The sequence below is a fragment of the Emys orbicularis genome, chromosome 1, assembly GCF_028017835.1.
Source record: "Emys orbicularis isolate rEmyOrb1 chromosome 1, rEmyOrb1.hap1, whole genome shotgun sequence".
Taxonomy (NCBI): Eukaryota; Metazoa; Chordata; order Testudines; family Emydidae; genus Emys; species Emys orbicularis.
In genome coordinates this window covers 19,652,514-19,671,127 of record NC_088683.1, presented here as the reverse complement: position 1 = coordinate 19,671,127, position 18,614 = coordinate 19,652,514, and the positions used below count along the sequence as shown (strand labels likewise).

The 18,614-nt window shown below is 43.9% G+C and overlaps 1 protein-coding gene across 1 annotated transcript in view; it reads right to left on the bottom strand.

The window, feature by feature from the left end:
• The window catches only part of ELAPOR2 (endosome-lysosome associated apoptosis and autophagy regulator family member 2), a 157,636-nt gene that overhangs the window by 75,950 nt on the left and 63,072 nt on the right, over positions 1-18,614 (bottom strand). The window contains exon 2 of the mRNA XM_065414384.1: positions 15,560-15,680. Within this exon, the coding sequence (XP_065270456.1) occupies positions 15,560-15,578 (19 nt within the window). The 5' untranslated portion in view covers positions 15,579-15,680. The remainder of the gene's footprint in view (positions 1-15,559; positions 15,681-18,614) is intronic.

Below are 18,614 nucleotides of genomic sequence, written 5' to 3'. Positions count from 1 at the left end.
CCCCAACTATACATACAACATGATGGGGGCTAATTTAGCTACAACGAGTCAGGAAAAAGATCTTGGCGTCATCGTGGATAGTTCTCTAAAGATGTCCACGCAGTGTGCAGAGGCGGTCAAAAAAGCAAACCGAATGTTAGGAATCATTAAAAAGGGGATAGAGAATAAGACTGAGAATATATTATTGCCCTTATATAAATCCATGGTACGCCCACATCTCGAATACTGTGTACAGATGTGGTCTCCTCACCTCAAAAAAGATATTCTAGCACTAGAAAAGGTTCAGAAAAGAGCAACTAAAATGATTAAGGGTTTAGAGAGGGTCCCATATGAGGAAAGATTAAAGAGGCTAGGACTCTTCAGTTTGGAAAAGAGAAGACTAAGGGGGGACATGATAGAGGTATATAAAATCATGAGTGATGTGGAGAAAGTGGATAAGGAAAAGTTATTTACTTATTCCCATAATACAAGAACTAGGGGTCACCAAATGAAATTAATAGGCAGCAGGTTTAAAACAAATAAAAGGAAGTTCTTCTTCACGCAGCGCACAGTCAACTTGTGGAACTCCTTACCTGAGGAGGTTGTGAAGGCTAGGGCTATAACAATGTTTAAAAGGGGACTGGATAAATTCATGGTGGCTAAGTCCATAAATGGCTATTAGCCAGGATGGGTAAGAATGGTGTCCCTAGCCTCTGTTCGTCAGAGGATGGAGATGGATGGCAGGAGAGAGATCACTTGATCATTGCCTGTTAGGTTCACTCCCTCTGGGGCACCTGGCATTGGCCACTGTCGGTAGACAGATACTGGGCTAGATGGACCTTTGGTCTGACCCAGTACGGCCTTTCTTATGTTCTTATGTTCTAACACAGACATCTGCAAGCAAAACTAGCTCTGTGCAGGCCAGCTGCTTGCCAGGTTCAGTTAGAGGCTGAATGTGGTTAATGGCAAAGTGAACCACTTTTGACATTGGAACAGCTGCCTAACTTGAGTTTATTCCAGTCAGTACCGAGCAGCGATGGGGTGGGGAGGAATGGGATGAGAAGCGTATTGCTGTGGAAGCATCTGTGTGATAAGCAGAACTATGGTCTCATTGCCTGCAGTCGTTAACAACAAAGGAAAAAAAAAAAAAAAAGCCAACCTATTTTGAATCTAAGCCACACGTGTCAAAATGCAGACGTTCCTTTTAAATCTATTGTCTCCCAGTCAGCTGTTATGGTTATGGGATTATTTTGATGGTGAGTGGGTTATGACAGAACCGCTGAGGATTCTGTATAAAAGATATCCCCAAACTCTAGGTCCATGAGGCACATGCTAGTGGTCCACAAAAAGATAACCAACTGGTTGTAGGGTGCTGGCTCTTCTTCTTGTTCACAGCTGCTAAAAAATTCATTAAAATACAGCTAAACATACATTCAATGCTTTCCTGTTACTACTTGCTCACATGAATTGCGGCTGTTGCCACAGTGATGTTACATAAGCATGAATGAGAGAGGTGGGTGATTGTGAACAGAAAGGAGGGAGTCCCCAAGATAATCTCACTGTTAAAATGGGGGTAAAATTTTCCAAAGTGTCCTAGAGGCTTAGGAGCTTAATTCCTATTTTCAAAAGTGACTGGCATTTAGGAGCCTAAATGTGAACTTTCAATGTGACTTAGATGCCAAAATCAATGGGAATAAGGTGCCTAAATACCTTTCAAAATCTGGCCCATAAGTGCCTAAGTCACTTTTGAAAATGGGAATTCAGCTCGATAGTCAATTAGGTGCTTTTGAACATTTTACCCATGGTTCACCCTTTGAAAAAGTTTGGGCATCCCTGCTTTAGAACATATTCTCCCTGGTATGGAAGGCCACTGGCAGCAGAGAGCGCTTCCATATAGTTCAAGGATTAACTCTGGGTATATACCTATATATACACACACAACAGCTTACATGTAGTAATACAAATTGTGGATACAGAGAATTAGATATCCAGAGACTACTTGCATCATCTATTGGAAGTATTTCTAAGACATACGACTAGGCATGAAGGTATCTAAGGGAGCTGTTTTCCCGCCATGCCTAGTTATGGGTATTTTAGATTAGAAAATACTTTCAGTGGCAATTAGAAACGATGGGTCATATTGTGCTACCAGTTACACTGGTGTAAATCTGGAGTAGTTCCACTGAAGCAGCTGGAATTACTTCAAATTTACGGCACGGTGAGAGCAGAATTCATTCAAACCAAGCAAAGGTTGTTGTAGTTTGTACAGCTTGCTAGTCTCAGGGATAAAAGGTGCTATTATGTATTATTACATATCATCTCTCACTGCCCCACTGTGTCAAGCTATACTGCCAGGGCCTCCTTCTCTGCTGCCTTGCCCTTTAAGTAATTATATACATCTAGGCTAAGTGGATGCAAAGCACCACAAATTCCCTTTGGTAGCATTTTGTGCTCACTTTGCACAGGTATAAATGGCTATACCATGAGAAAGTTGGCAGAGATTCAGGCATGCAACAGTTCACTTCTTACTAAAAGGTTTTTAGGGCCAAATTCCTCTTGTAGTTATACTTGTGCACCATCCATCATAGTCAGTGGATTTCAGGGTGGAATTTGGCCTTCAGTGACTGTAGTGGTGCAGGTGACCCACTCCAGCAGGGGGTGGGGCAAAAGCAGCCAGGGAGGCTGTGGAAACCTGCAGCTAATTAGGGTGAGGCTTGTTAGGAGCCAGACAGGAGGCAGCTGCTGGGGCAGTCCAGATATAAGGAGCTGCCCAGCAGAGCAGAGGAGAGTCTCTCCCTGACAAGCAAGGGAGGAGGACTGGCTCCCAGGGATAGCACCTGAGATACAGCAGTGCTGGGCAGGCTCAGGGGAGCGGAGGGTGAGCTCTGGCCTGTTACCTGCTAGGCTGCAAGACCCTGCCAGAAAGGGCCAATGAGGTGCAAGGGCCAAGGGGAAGTGGCCCAGGGATGATAGGCAGACAAGGGGAGAGAAGGCGGGCAGAGAGGCTGCCGCTAGGGGGTCCCTGGGTCGGGACCCAGAGTAGTGGGTAGGCCTGGGTCCCCCCCTTGCACTGCACCTGGCCGCAGAGGAGCATGGCCAATACAGACTGCAACTTGCCCCTGAAGTGAGGGGCTAGACTTTAGGTTGTGGTTGGCACCTGCAGTGGGTGCAAGCCAAAGGACTGCAGTGACCCTCAGAAGGGGGGTGAGAAAGTAGTAGTGGACACTGCCTGAGGGCAGTGTCCTGAAGAGGACACCACTGAGCGGGGCAGCAGTGCGGCTCCGAAACAGCGGAGTAGAGCAGACAACAGGCAAAATACCACCTGCAGAGGGCGCTCCGGAGCTGGACTGACCTAATTCCCGGAACAACCACCAGGAGGCGCCAGCAGTGGTGAGTCCACGCCGTTACAGTGACTCACACAGAAATCTAACATTGCTTTGCTTTCTATGGTTAATGGAGGCTTGTTAATGAAAATGTCAAGTGTAAATCGTTCCTAGACTCCAATGTAAATATTGCTATCGCTACTTTCTAGCATCCCAGATCTAAAACATGCTTCATATACATTTTCTCATGTATTTAGGTAGAATCAAGATCAATTATTTTTACTATGGGAGTAGAATCATGATGTGTGAGAGCTCACAGGAAAATAAATGAGAGCAATGTAGTACCCTTGATCCTCCCTCACTTATCTCAATACAACATTCTGCTTGCTTCTTTCTTACTCTGCTCCATCCACTCCATCTACCCCAAGGACCCCAGACTCCCAATCACTCCATCAGGATTACATTAGTAAATTGAATCTTAAGGGCATCAAATATTGCAATAAAACAGAATTTACTAACATTACCCTGCTGTGTCATTTCTTTTATCCCTTCTCATCCTCTTCTTTCACCTCCCAATCTCATTCTCCTCTTACCTCTGTTCCAACTTTTCACACTATAGTCATCTGCCATCCCTCATTGCCTCCTCATTTTTTCTACCCCCTCTAGCCCTCCTGAATCTTTCTCCATCATTCCCTTCTATCCTCTTTCCCTTTCCCCATATCTCTCAGACTTTCTAATTCTACCCCCTTAAGACTTCCCATCAGGCCCTTTTCCCCAGCCATGACTTGTTTGTGCCTTGACTGAGTGGCAATAGAGAAACATGTATTCTGTGTGGATTTCTGCCTTCCACTGGAGACCATGGGTAGCTCCCACAACCTTGAGTCCAACTATTAAAGACAGAACCCGATTCTTTTCTCACTTTACTAACAATTGTAACAGTGAATGCCCAGAGTAGCACCACTAAAGTTCATGGAGATTCTCTTCTCATTAAAACCAGTGTATCAGCCCCACCAACTTCTTTAGATCGCTCCACTTCATTCTCATAGCATTCAAAGCTCATCTGCTTGAGCTCCAGGTAGTAGTCTGGGGTTTTCCACTCTGCCTACAAACCTTCTGCTGAGTTGTCTCACCCTGGTGAGGCCAGGGGCTAAAACTGCAGCTCAGAAGAGGAGTGGTAGGTAGCCAGATGGCAGCAATATGCGGTTGTCACTCAGCTCTTAATGGTTGTTAAGTTTGATTGTACAGATGCCAATGCACAAGCCTCCAGGAGAGGAGTGGGCAAGGCAACATAGTGTGAAGAGCAGATATATTATTTTATTTAGAGCTGTCTACAGTAGGGCTTCCTGGCAGTCCAGCTGGGATTCTCCTCACCACAAAAGGTCCAAACCACAAGATACAAGGCAGATCTAAGAACCAATGTGAGGGAACAGGGGGGGGAAAGCACAGGAAAGTTAAAAGAAAGCAGGACTTGTTGCTTTGTTATTAGTAATGTTTCCTATAACCTCCGTTTATTGATTCAGAATGTCTGATGTGAATAATTTATGTGAGGCGTCTGCAACAGAGTATGAATAATTCCTGCTCGTTTTCTCCAATAGTTATATTGGATGTGCTATCAGTGATTAGATTGAATCTTCATTTTAAAAGGATGCTGTCAGGCCTGTGATCACCTTGAAAACTAGTGTAATCTGGGAGGGAATGTCCTCCATATTATAGACATCTCCTCCTCTTAAGAAAAGAAAGCGATACATCACTTTTACCCTGAGAAGTAAAACAAATATACTGACATCTCCTCCAACTTATTTAGCAGTCCCTTCTGCCTCCTCTTATAGTCTCCCACTCTCTCCCTCACATTTACATATTGTCACCCCTCCGCTGAGTACTAGCAGATGTCAGGGCCTTGAGGTTGGCTTCATGCTGGAAGAGAAATTAGTGAATCGGAGATGGGTTTTTTTTATTAGTGTAATTTGTTTATTTATACCAGTCAGACCACAGAAGTGGTCACAAATGTCATGTGGGCAACCCCCCACTTTCAGAAATCTTAGTCTAAATGCCAATTCCTCCCAGAGAATAATTTTCACCACCCCCAATAATTGACTCTAGCAGAGCTAAAGGCAGAGACTAAACTCTCTTCCTGTTTTGGAGAAGCTGTTGCAAAAAATCTACATCACAAATACAGCATTACTTCAAAGACTGTACTCTGCTCACATACTAAAAGAACTTGAAAGACTATTACAGAGACAAGATGGGTGAGGTAATATTTTTTTATTGGACCAGCAAAAGATATTACCTCACCCACCTTGACTCTCTAATATCCTGGGACCAACAGGGCTACAAAACACTGCATACAACATTGAAAGACTATGCATAACAGCACCCTCTGGTGACTCCTCAGATAACAAGATATGTTAGGGGGAAAAGCCCATGTAAACACAGCTTTGAACCCCAGTTCAGAAAAGCATCCTTATTCATGGCAGCATTTCAACACATGAAGTCAATGGGACTCAGTGCATATGCTTAAAGTTAACAACATGCATTAGTGCTGCCCTAGGCAGAGATGGAGTTAAGCACGTGCTTATGGTGCTTTTCTGAATCAGGGCCTTAGAAAGCAAATCTTCCTTTTTAGCTAGTGCAGCAGAGCTTCCTTAGAAAGCAGATAAAACCCTCTCACAGGCAAGACAGAGAGAGAGAGAATGCAACGGTCCAAGTCCTGCAGCCTGTATTTATGAAAGTAATCCCTACACAAGTAGCCCCTTTGAAGTAAATGGGATTTCTTGAATCATTAAGTACTTCCCATGCAAGTGAGGGTTGCAGGGCTGGGCCACTGAATTATTTCTGTTCATCTCTTTCAACAGTTAAAAGAGAAAAGCTAGTAAGTCAGGGGCCAAACCTATGTGTTAAGCGACCTTCAATTCTCACTGACTTCAATGGGAGCTGCCTGTGCTCATCCTCAGGTCCAGATTCTGATACCTTTACTCATGCTGAGTAGCACCTTACTCCCTGAGCAGTTCCTCTGATGTCAGTGGGACCATGAGTGGAGACAGGCAGGTAAGAGAGTAAGTGATCAGCTCCAGAGGAGGTGGGATGAAAGGGCATGTGCCTTCAGTACATTTTTAGTGAATAATCTCAAAATATCCAATTTCCTACAATCCAGGAAGCACATTTTAAAATATGGATACCAAAAAGCATGTGTCCTTATGTGTATGTATTTAAGTGTACATGTACACACGTCATCTCTAGAAGACATGGTGATTAAACGCGAGCAGTCATTAACATCTTCTCTACACAAGTGCCCCCAGCACTGCTACCAACGATGGAGCTGCACTGGTGATAGCAAAGATGAAAAATATTGGGGGAACAAAGCCAGTGAAGTCAAAGCCTAATGCTGCAGAGCCAAGAGAGGGAGTGTGAATGGATAAGCCCTATTCTAAGAGCTTTGCCAATTTCACTGGTGGTGCTCATTCAAAGAAGTACGCAAGGTAATCGTGAGAGACCGGAGGAAGAGCTCTATGTAGCTTGAAAGCTTGTCTCTCTCCCCAACAGAGGTTGGGCCAATAAAAGCGATTACCTCACCCACCTTGTCTCACTAATATCCTAGAACTGACATGGCTACAACAACACTGCCAAAAAGTAATCCTGTTCATTTCAAGGTCCAGTAGTGACAGCAGAAAACAAAATCAGCAAGTGTCAAATGGAGAAAAGTGAAAAAAGTAAATTCTTATGATTTACACATTTGCTTCAAGGAACCTCTTAAAAACTTGTGAGAAGTAATTCCTATATATGAGCAGTGACCATGCAGTAAACACTTGGTTATGTCGTTATTTAATAAATGGCCTTTTTTTGCTTAGTAGAGGGTAAAAATATCAAACTATTAAAACTACTAAAAGCAATTTTCTATTCTTTTTCAACCAACATTTGCACAGTCTAAGGGCTTGTCCACACTGACACTTTACAGCGGTGCAACTTTCTCGCTCAGCAGTGTGGAAAAAACACACCCCTGAGCACTGCAAGTGTCAGCGCTGTAAAGTGCCAGTGTAGACAGTGCACCAGTGCTGGTAGCTATTCCCTTCGTGGAGGTGATTTTTTCAGCTATGCCGCGACTACACAAGCCACGTTAAAGCGCTGCCGCGGCAGCGCTTTAACGTGGCTAGTGAAGACGTGCCCTAAGAATAAACTCCAGACAAACCTCTGAGACTGGAAGAGAAGGAGAGGCTGAGGGAACTGGGGTTATTTAGTCTACAGAAAAGAAGAGTGAGGGGAGATTTGATAGCAGCCTTCAACTACCTGAAGGGGGGTTCCAAAGAGGATGGAGCTTGGCTGTTCTCAGTGGTGGCAGATGACCGAACAAGAAGCAATGGTCTCAAGTTGCAGTGGGGGAGGTCTAGGTTGGATATTAGGAAACACTATTTCACTAGGAGGGTGGTGAAGCACTGGAATGGGTTACTTAGGGAGGTGGTGGAATCTCCATCCTTAGAGGTTTTTAAGGTCAGGCTTGACAAAGCCCTGGCTGGGATGATTTAGTTGGGGTTGGTCCTGCTTTGAGCAGGAGATTGGACTAGATGACCTCCTGAGGTCTCTTCCAACCCTAATAGTCTATGATGAGGGGATCGTGGTGGATAATCAGTTGAACATGAGCTCCCAGTGTGATGCTGTGGCCAAAAGGGCTAATGTGATTCTGGGGTGCATAAACAGGGGAATCTTGAGTAGTAGCAGAGAGTTTATTTTACCTCTGTATTTACCACTGGTGTGACCACTACTGGAATAGTGTCCAGTTCTGGTGCCCACAATTCAAAAAGGGCACCAGAACTGTTGATAAATTGGAAAGCAGTCAGAGAAGAGCCAAGAGGATGATTAATGCACTAAAAAAAACATGTCTTATAGTGACAGACTCAAGGAGCTCAATCTAGTTTGCTTAAAGGGAAGGTTAAGGGGTGAATTATAGTCTGCAAGTATCTACATGGGGAACAAATATTTAATAATGGCTTGTCAGTCTAGCAGAGAAAGGTATAACATGACCCAATGGCTGGAAATTGAAGCTAGACATATTCAGACTGGAAATAAGGCGTACATTTTAAACAGTGAGTAATTAACCAATGAAACAACTTACCCAGGGTTGTGATGGATTCTCCATCACTGACAATTTTAAAATCAAAATCGGGTGTTTTTCCTAAAAGATCTGTTCTAGGAATTATTTGTGGGGAGTCCTTTGGCCGGTGCTATACAGGAAGTCAGACTAGATGATCACAATGGTCCCTTCGGCCTTGGAATCTATAAACAAGTTTCCACTCCCAAAAGCAGAGTCAGTTAAAATCAAAGCTGTCCCAGTCATTTGTTTGCTTTCAAGAGTTATAAAATCCTCAACCACTAAAACGGTCATTTATCTCAATTGTTGTCTATAGTGCACTGTACTTGGCAGGGCAATCTATGGCCCCTCCGGTGATTGCTTACAAGTAGATTGCACAAGTCAGAATAAATTCTGCAAATAAACAGAGCAAAGGCACAACAGATAGGATTGCCAGGTGTCCAGTTTTTGACCGAAACACCCGGTCGAAAAGGGACCCTGGCAGCTCCGGTCAGCACAGCTGACTGGGCCTCTAAAAGTCCAGTTGGCCGCAGCGGGGCAGGCAGGCTTCTTACCCGGCTCCGCGCGGCTCCTGGAAAGCAGCTGGCATGTCTCTCCAGTTCCTAAGCAGAGAGGCGGCCGGGGGGGCTCCGTGTGCTGCCCCCGTTTGCAGATGCTGCCCCAAGCACCAGCTCTGCAGCTCCCATTGGCCGAGAACTGGGGCCAATGAGAGTTGCAGGGGCAGCGCCTGTGGGTGGGGGCAGCGCACTGAGCCCCCTGGCTGCTCCTCCGCCTAGGAGCCGGAGGGACATACCACCAATTCCCAGGAGCCGTGCAGAGTTCCTCCATCCCTGGGAAATGCCAGGGCTGCCTGAGGTCAGCACCGCCTGGAGTCCGCACCCCAAACTCCCTCCCACGCCCCGACCCCCTGCCCCAGCTCAGAACCCAGAGGGAGGGGGTAGGGAGTGAGTGGGGGGTGGCGTCTCGAAGAAGGGGCGGGGCAAGTGTGTTCGGTTTGCTGCAATTAGAAAGTTGGCAACCCTAACAACAGATCAGCCCAAATTCTGCTCTCAGGTCACAATTCAACAAGATTCTTAAGCATGCGCCTAACTTTAAAGAGGGGCCGAAGACCCATTTAATTAAATGGAGCGAGGCACATGCTCAAATAACTTGCTGAACGCAGGCCTCAGAACTGAATCATACCACTGACTTCAGTGGAGTTATTTCAGCCTTTCTGGGGTTAAGTGAGCACAGAATTTGGCCCAATTTGTCAACAACTTCAGTGGACTGCATTTGATCAAATTCTTCTCTGTTATTAGGTCTACAATCATTTTTTTTTCTATTGTCTAAGTTAAAGTCACTTAAACAATTAACATTGTTTGTGCACCACTTTTTTTTTTTTAATAAAGAAAAAACCCAGCTCATTGTAAGTGGCCTTTGGATGCTATCTGCGACTGGTGACTTTACTAAACTTTGCCTTCCTAAATAAAGTGAAATCCACTGCTTTTGACAGGGTCCCATTTTGCCATGCTTACTCAGGTTGAACAGTACCCAATGCTGCATACAGTTCCACCGAGATCAGTGGAACTACTCCTGCAAGAAGAAACTACCTACTGCGACTTAGGGCAGAATAATAAGGTGCTTACTACTCTATCGAGTGAAAGGTTTAATGTTAAAAAGAATTAAATGTCAGAATGTGAACCTTTACTCCCTCACTGGTGAGCAGCTATTCACACAGGTATGTCAGTGGAACTACTCACGTCACTGACAGCTTCAAAGTCTAGGTTAGGCATTCACATGACTATGCTGATGTGAGCCGTATAAGATGTATGGCTAGATGTTCTATAGTCAGGATTAAGTCATATTATACAAATGTATTACATGACGTTACAGTTGGCAAAAGGCCCAATTCTGTTCCCACCGAAATAAAATGCAACACTCCCATTAATGTCGATGGGAGCAGGCCCATAGGGACAAATCCAGCTCCCCCCTCCGTGCTCACTGAGGGCCCCATAATTCATTGCATAGACAAAACTGAGGGTTTCCAGGAGAAATTGAAGCTCGTAGCAGTACTGGAGGTACAGGCAAAAGGCCAGCCCAAAAGGCAAACTACTTCGGTTGCTGATAGAGATAAATATTCTACATTTAAAAAAAACAATAAATCAGGCTGCCCTGAGTGCTAGCCATTCTTATTAGCAAAGTTTTTGCCATGCTATCAGATTCAGAATGAGATCTAGGTATAATAAGTTAAAAATCAGGAGCCAAAAATAAGCAAAGTGCGCTCCATATCAAAAAGGAGGACTGGAAAGGTTCAAACAATATGCAGAAAACCAATGGATTTTTACTAATTAAAGGTCTTTGCCTGCAAGCCCTTACACATGACTAGTCCCTGGGAGGATAGGCATAATGCAACTTTAAAGGTCTCTAGTAGGAAGCCAGATGGTCAGGTGCCTGGGGAGTGTTTCTTAGCAGTGAGTGTCAGGGGCTGTTTGTGGGCAGTCTGACATAACCGTCGAAGCTCAGAGAAAAGAGTCAGGGCCGTGGTCAAGAGTCACACCAAGGGTCAAACCAGAATCAGAAGTCACACCAAGAGTCAAAGCCACAGTCAATAACTGAGGTCAGTATGAAGGGGCAGGATTATGGAGCAAGGTGAAGTAACAGGAACAAGGAGGAGGAACCAGGCAAGGAGAAAGGAACTTGGTCTTGGGGGATCTGGTCAGCAGCAGGCCTAGCCACTAGTTGCTCAGACAAGTGGTCTGGCAGGAACAGGAAGCTTAATATTAGGAGGTGACCAATCAGCAGTAAGCTATTAGTCAGCTGATCCCACTGAAGCAGCGGGTGTAGTCTCTGTTTGCAGGGTATCATCTACGGTTTCCCTGTTTGGCATTGCAGCACAGTGGCATAAACAGTAAAGCTCCTGCTTCGGGGCCTGTGTTTGAGACCTGTGGTCCCTGACAGTCCCTTGGGACTAGGTTTTTCAGGGTGATCCTTGTGGAAGGTCCATACTTTTGGAGGGGCATGAACATGATGGACTAGCTCCCAAGAACATTCTTCAGGCCCGTAACCTTCCCAGTCAATCAGATAATACAGTGCTCCTCTGCATATGTGGGAATTCAGGATATTCTGAGCTATGCACTCCTCATGGTCCTGAATTTGACCCGGGATGATACAGGAGCACACACTGAGTCGTGCCACAGGCACTGGGGCTCCATTGAATAGTCTGCTAACCTCACTGCAGAAATCAGAACCAATGAAGACAGCCACTACCGCTGATACACAACAGCAACCTGTTTCCAAGAGTATCAGACACGGCTGGCTCAGTCACCTATCAGGGGGTCCCAGATGCAGTCCATGACTTTCGAGCAATGGGAGGGGAGTTCTCTGAACCTGAGTCACCTACAGTAATTTAATTATAGTCCCATGGCCATTGCAGTATGACACAGTCGAAGGGATATGCAAGGGACTCCACAAAATGGCAGGAAGGAGCCCAAATGTCAATGTGCTGGCCCAGCATAGGGCAGGAGCTAAAATGGAATCATGCTATTTTCTGTTATTGAGCCAAAAACCTCATAGCAGTAATTACAGCTGCTCTGAGTTGATATGGAAACATTCCCAGACAAGGTGGCAGTATGGAGCCTTGAGTGGCTGCAAATAAGCAGGTGCTATTTCAGCACACTAGCGGGGTAAAGGAAGTGATTAACTATGTTCAATAGCTGTGTTGAAGCTGTGTGTTTATTAAGGGCAGACGTTCCTGAATGTACACACATGCTCCCCCTTAGTTAGAAGCTGGAAGCTCCTTGCCAATCAGTAGCGAGTTCAATCAAGAGTAGAAAACTGTCAGCCATTGAGCACCAATCAGATCCAGCCCTGCCCTGCAGAGAGAAGAAGGGGCTGCCATGGATAACCAGACTGAATCTGTAGGCTGGATCTCAATAAGGTCCCTCACCAAAGGCTCTTACGTAAATTAAGTTGTCATGGGATAAAAGGGAAGGTCCTTTCATGGATTGAGAACTGGTTAAAAGACCGGGAACAAAGGGTAGGAATTAATGGTAAATTCTCAGAATGGAGAGGGGTAACTAGTGGTGTTCCCCAAGGGTCAGTGCTCGGACCAATCCTATTCAACTTATTTATAAATGATCTGGAGAAAGGGGTAAACAGTGAGGTGGCAAAGTTTGCAGATGATACTAAACTACTCAAGATAGTTAAGACCAAAGCAGACTGTGATGAACTTCAAAAAGATCTCACAAAACTAAGTGATTGGGCAACAAAATGGCAAATGAAATTTAATGTGGATAAATGTAAAGTAATGCACATTGGAAAAAATAACCCCAACTATACATACAATATGATGGGGGCTAATTTAGCTACAACAAGTCAGGAAAAAGATCTTGGAGTCATCGTGGATAGTTCTCTGAAGACGTCTGCGCAGTGTGCAGAGGCGGTCAAAAAAGCAAACAGGATGTTAGGGATCATTAAAAAGGGGATAGAGAATAAGACTGAGAATATATTATTGCCCTTATATAAATCGATGGTACGCCCACATCTCGAATACTGTGTACAGATGTGGTTTCCTCATCTAAAAAAAGATATACTGGCACTAGAAAAGGTTCAGAAAAGGGCAACTAAAATGATTAGGGGTTTGGAACGGGTCCCATATGAGGAGAGATTAAAGAGGCTAGGACTCTTCAGCTTGGAAAAGAGGAGACTAAGGGGGGATATGATAGAGGTATATAAAATCATGAGTGATGTGGAGAAAGTGGATAAGGAAAAGTTATTTACTTATTCCCATAATACAAGAACTAGGGGTCACCAAATGAAATTAATAGGCAGCAGGTTTAAAACAAATACAAGGAAGTTCTTCTTCACACAGCGCACAGTCAACTTGTGGAACTCCTTACCTGAGGAGGTTGTGAAGGCTAGGACTATAACGGCGTTTAAAAGAGAACTGGATAAATTCATGGTGGTTAAGTCCATTAATGGCTATTAGCCAGGATGGGTAAGGAATGGTGTCCCTAGCCTCTGTTTGTCAGAGGATGGAGATGGATGGCAGGAGAGAGATCACTTGATCATTGCCTGTTGGTCCCCTCCCTCTGGGGCACCTGGCATTGGCCACTGTCGGTAGACAGGATACTGGGCTAGATGGACCTTTGGTCTGACCCAGTACTGCCGTTCTTATGTTCTTAATACAGTTTCCTGTAATTTTACAAAACTCATTGGGATTGAGAAAACACTGTAAAGGAGGAATCGCAGACTGGAGGCCAAATGTCTTCGTGAGCTATATTACATCATTGAACCAAAGACACCCTGCCAGTCTAACAGCTACAGTAATTGTCAGCTTTTTCTTATTCAGAGTTGTGTTTGTGCTCAATATCATGGATGCTAAAACAACTGGTTATGTGGTACAACTAAATGTTTGTGAGAGAGAGAGAGAGAGAGAGAGAGAGAGAGAGAGAGAGAGAGAGAGAGAGAGAGAGAGAGAGAGAGAGAGAGAGAGAGAGAGAGAGAGCGCAGCCTTAGCTAACAAGCTGTTGGCTTTTAGCTCATGCAGTAGAGGCTCATGCACTAAGCTCCTAGAGGTCCCAGGTTCGATCCCGCCCGCCAACAACGGGGGTTTGTCGGCATTACAAAAGCAGAAGATCTCTGATTGTCAAGTCCCAATCTCTGTACTTTTTTTGTGAGATTTAAATAGGGTTTGGGCCCTGTGTTATATACTTCATTTTAAAGGAAAATAAAAAAACTCTAGTTAGTGATGTTAGTTTAGCTAGGCTGCATTGTAACTGCTGTGCTGTAACAGTTTATCTTTAGAGTGTTATTCAGTAAAAAGAAGTGGGTGGGTGGGTGTGTAAGTGTAACTGAATTATGATAAAGACTGGTACTGGATTCATAAGAAGAAAAACAAAGTGAACACCATTATAATTTCCACTTTTAGTATTTAAAAGATTCTTATAGAAAATCCAGCTGTAGTTTCTCACAAAGATATGAATTCCAAGTCTCTGCAAATACTTTGTCAGAGGAGTTCTGTAACACAGAATTGGTAAGCAAATTGACTTACCTCCCCTCTATGTAGGTTACACTAACTTTGTAGAATGTCCAGAAAGACACAGCATGAGTTTCTCCTATTTACAGTATTTTTTGGACAGGCCTTGGGAAAAAATAGCACTAGACCTGTGTGAAGAGAGGGGTCATACCTATCTAAAAGCCACTGATTACTTTTCTAGATGTGTTGAAATTCTACTTACAGACTCATAGAAACGTAGGACTGGAAGGGACCTCGAGAGGTCATCTAGTCCAGTCCCCTGCACTCAGGCAGGACCAAGTAAACATAGACCTTCCCTGACAGGTGTTTGTCTAACCTGTTCTTTAAAACTTCCAATGATGGGGATTCCACAATCTCCCTTGGAAATCTATTCCAGAGCTTAACTAGCCTTATCCGTAAAGGATGCGTGTCCGAGAGGTGCCAAATCTAAGAAGTCTTTAACCATCAGAATTCAGTCAGAAGTTTGTCAAAGTTAAACCAGGAGACCTACCACCGAGAAAACCAAATGAACACAAAAATTGGGCAATACCAGCTGTTCTCACTGAACGGAGCGGCATCCTGAGATCCTGTAAAGCTGAGACTGACTGAAGTACTCAGCAGAGGAAAAAAGGGAAAAACAAGTGGCATATCCAGCTGGTTCCCAACCTGGTTGAGTTGCCTTGTGATCCTAGCAGCAATGCTCCAGGAGGCAGGGAGGGAGATAATCCAGTGGAGAAGAGTCCTAAATGTATTAAACAGGAGCCTGCACAGAAGCATGAGCTACAGCGCTGTGGTTGCCTAAGTGGTACTGTGACAGACTCATATAATCTCTATAGATCAGCACAGAGGGGAATGTGTACCACATACTCATCTGTGGGTTACACATAGTAAAAGACAGTCCCTGTCCTACAGTCTAAATAAACAAGACAGGATGGGAAGGGAAACAAAAGCAGTGAGAGGGGAAATGACTTATTCAAGATCACATAAGAGGTCAGTGGGAGAGCTAGAAATAGCACCCATCTCCTGAATCCCAGTCCAGTGCACTATCCAATAGCCCACATTGCCTCTCTAACTGATAATTAACCAGTGCTGATGGTTTATGCCAGTGCAGTAACATTAAATCAGGGAAATAATATGCATTACCAATAAAGATAAAATGTTAAATGAAAAGTGCAAACGTACTGCATTCTTTTCCTTTCATGGGGTCGGGTAATCCAGAGCACGCTGCTGACGGATTTGGAACAGCCACCCTCCACCTGGATCCACTGCTATCGCATTCTGTGTATTCATAGTGGTAATCTGTCTGCAAATAATTACAAAGAATCTCAGTTTCATCATAACATTTGCTCCTCCACTTAACCAGGATCGTTAATCAAGAATCCAATATTTTGCCATTTCTGTTATAAACTAAAACGTATCATGCATCATTCCCATCACACTGTTCTCATTTATTATTCCATATTGCATGCACAAGTGTGCTAGGCTGTGTACGAAGCAAACAGAAAGATACTGGGGTGGGATTTTCAAAAGCATATAAGAGATTCAAGATCACAAGTCCCATTAAAATTGTGCTCCCGAGTCACTGAAAATCCCAGCCACTTTCCTTTCCCTAAACAACTTAGAAGGAGATTTGCAAAGCACACAAGGGATAGAAGAGTACAAGCCCCAGTGAAAGTCAGTGACATGCTCCTAAATCCTTTAGGCATTTTTGAAAATCTTCTCTTTAAATTCTAATTGAGGCATGACCCTAAGGGCCAGATTTTCAAAAGTGCTCATTTCCCACCTAAGAACCCAAATAAGTGGCTATTTGTTGCTGAGCTTATTTGGTAATCTGACCATCAGTATCAAAATGGGAGCAGCTGGCTACGGAGCACTTTTGGAAATCTGGCCCTTACACAGGTGCCTAAATGAGAGCTGAACTCTTTTGAAAATCAGGCCTCAGTCGTGGGTGCTGAGCGCTTGAAAATCTGACCCGAGCCCTTTGAAAACCTGGCCCAATGAATAAAACAATAGGGTCAGGAAAGATCAGGGTCACAGTAACAAGATCACAGGATCACTCTGTTTTGGTGTGGGCACATCTTGTAGACCCCTGTAAGTGACAGGTTTATTTTTAGTGGTTATTTCATTTTAACACATCTTGTGGACTACGATCAGTGACAGTGAATCAGATTAATGATGGCATAGGAAAGGTACTTGCAGGAGGAATGGCACTCAGCTTCCACGAATTCCAGCCCACACCAGTCCATGCTGCCCTAAAGGTGATTCTTCCAGGCACACTGGCAGGGCATTGTGGATAATCCTGCACCACTGCTTTCCATGATTCTCCACTGCACCGACTTTCCACTTGGTGCAGGAGAAAAGGGAAGGGATCAAGTCACTTGTTGTGGCTCCCAGATTCCCAGGGCATAGAATCATAGAATATTAGGGTTGGAAGAGACCTCAGGAGGTCATCTAGTCCAACCCCCTGCTCAAAGCAGGATGAACACCAACTAAATCATCCCAGCCAAGGCTTTGTCAAGCCGGGCCTTAAAAACCTCTAAGGATGGAGATCCATCCTGGCACAGATGTAGATCAGATCAGAGCCCAGATGCAAATTGTTTCACACAAAAAAGAGTTCCAACTTTCCTTCCCGGTTACTTACAGAAAAACAAGCAACACTGAGGTTTAATATCTCTGCTGCTGTTACTGGGAATCTCCTGAAATCTTTGGACAATAATCCAATTCTATTTAATGTTGTTAAAGTTTTTAGTATTTTACACAAAGCTGAAAGTGACAGTCTGATTTGCTTTAGAATAAATATCTTTGACTCAACTTGAGTTTTCAAACAAAACATCAACAATGCATTAGAAACTATGGATTCAGGAAAATATTTGTCTTCTAAATGATATAATAATAGAGAATAAGACACTATTATCTCCTGAGCTGCAAGAGACATACGTTTATTGCAATCTCAAGACTATGGAATATATTCAATGTCCATTTCTCCCCTTCTCGTATTATTTTCAAGAAAATAGGCCAGTCCTTCCTCACCTCCTTATTGAAATCTTCCTGTAGAGCAAGCAGAATATATAAATAACTTAAAGGTAATGGATTGAAACCATCTCATGGCTTATATCATGCATGGAAAATTCATTTACAGTCTGAATTAGATATCTGAGACTGGAATAAGAAATGGAAGAGGACATTTCAACCCTATAACTGTGTCTCACATCTTCAGATCTCATTTTTTGCTTCACATCAGATCAGCAAAATTATACCAAGCAGGTTTGGTGCGAGCCAACACATGTTGGTCTTGTAACGTTTTAATTAATTAATGGAGATATCCCATCTCCTAGAACTGGAAGGGACCTTGAAAGGTCATTGAGTCCAGCCCCCTGCCTTCACTAGCAGGACAAAGTACTGATTTTGCCCCAGATCCCTAAGTGGCCCCCTCAAGGATTGAACTCACAACCCTGGGTTTAGCAGGCCAATGCTCAAACCACTGAGCTAGTTTCTCCTAGTATAATTGAGTCTCATTGTCTGAATGTTAGCCCACCTTTAGGCAGTGGCAAAAATAATTTCTCTAGTAGAGAAAATGAATTAAAAATCATAGAAAGGTGATTTTCAGTGCTCATTCTGAAGGCAGGTGGAAAGTCATTGGTTGCCTGAGATCAATGGGCTAGCCCCCACCCCTCCTGCAGAGACCCCTGTGGAAGGGGATAGGGGCAGATGCCTCATTAATTTTTCTGCAAAAGCTTTCTAGGACATGTGCATTTCCCTCACCCTGACCTGCCCCACCACATGTGTGGAAAGCCAGATTGGTGGTGGACTTAAAAAGGTCACCTGTAGGGATACAAAACTTAACTAGTTTCCTAAAGCATCCTCCCTCTATGGCATCTATCACAGAATTTTTCAGTTTTCAAGTGAAAGGCAACCTATTCTTGTATTTAAAAATTAATCTGAGTTCTTTCTGGCTCATACATTAATCACCTGTAATAAAAAATCTGCAAGTAAAATTCTGCCCTCAGGAACACCTGTGCAGCCCTGTAGTCTCCTACATCACTCCTCTTGTGTGCTCTAGAACTAGCTTTTCCAAGAAGCAAACAATAAACGTGTCGAGAAATATCTTTTTAAAACTTGTTCTTGACATGACATAGGTAGATATTAGAACTCACCCATTACTGTTTTAATGGATTCACTTATTATTTATATAGTCATAGCACGTAGGAGCCCCAGTCATGAACTAGGGCCCTGCTGC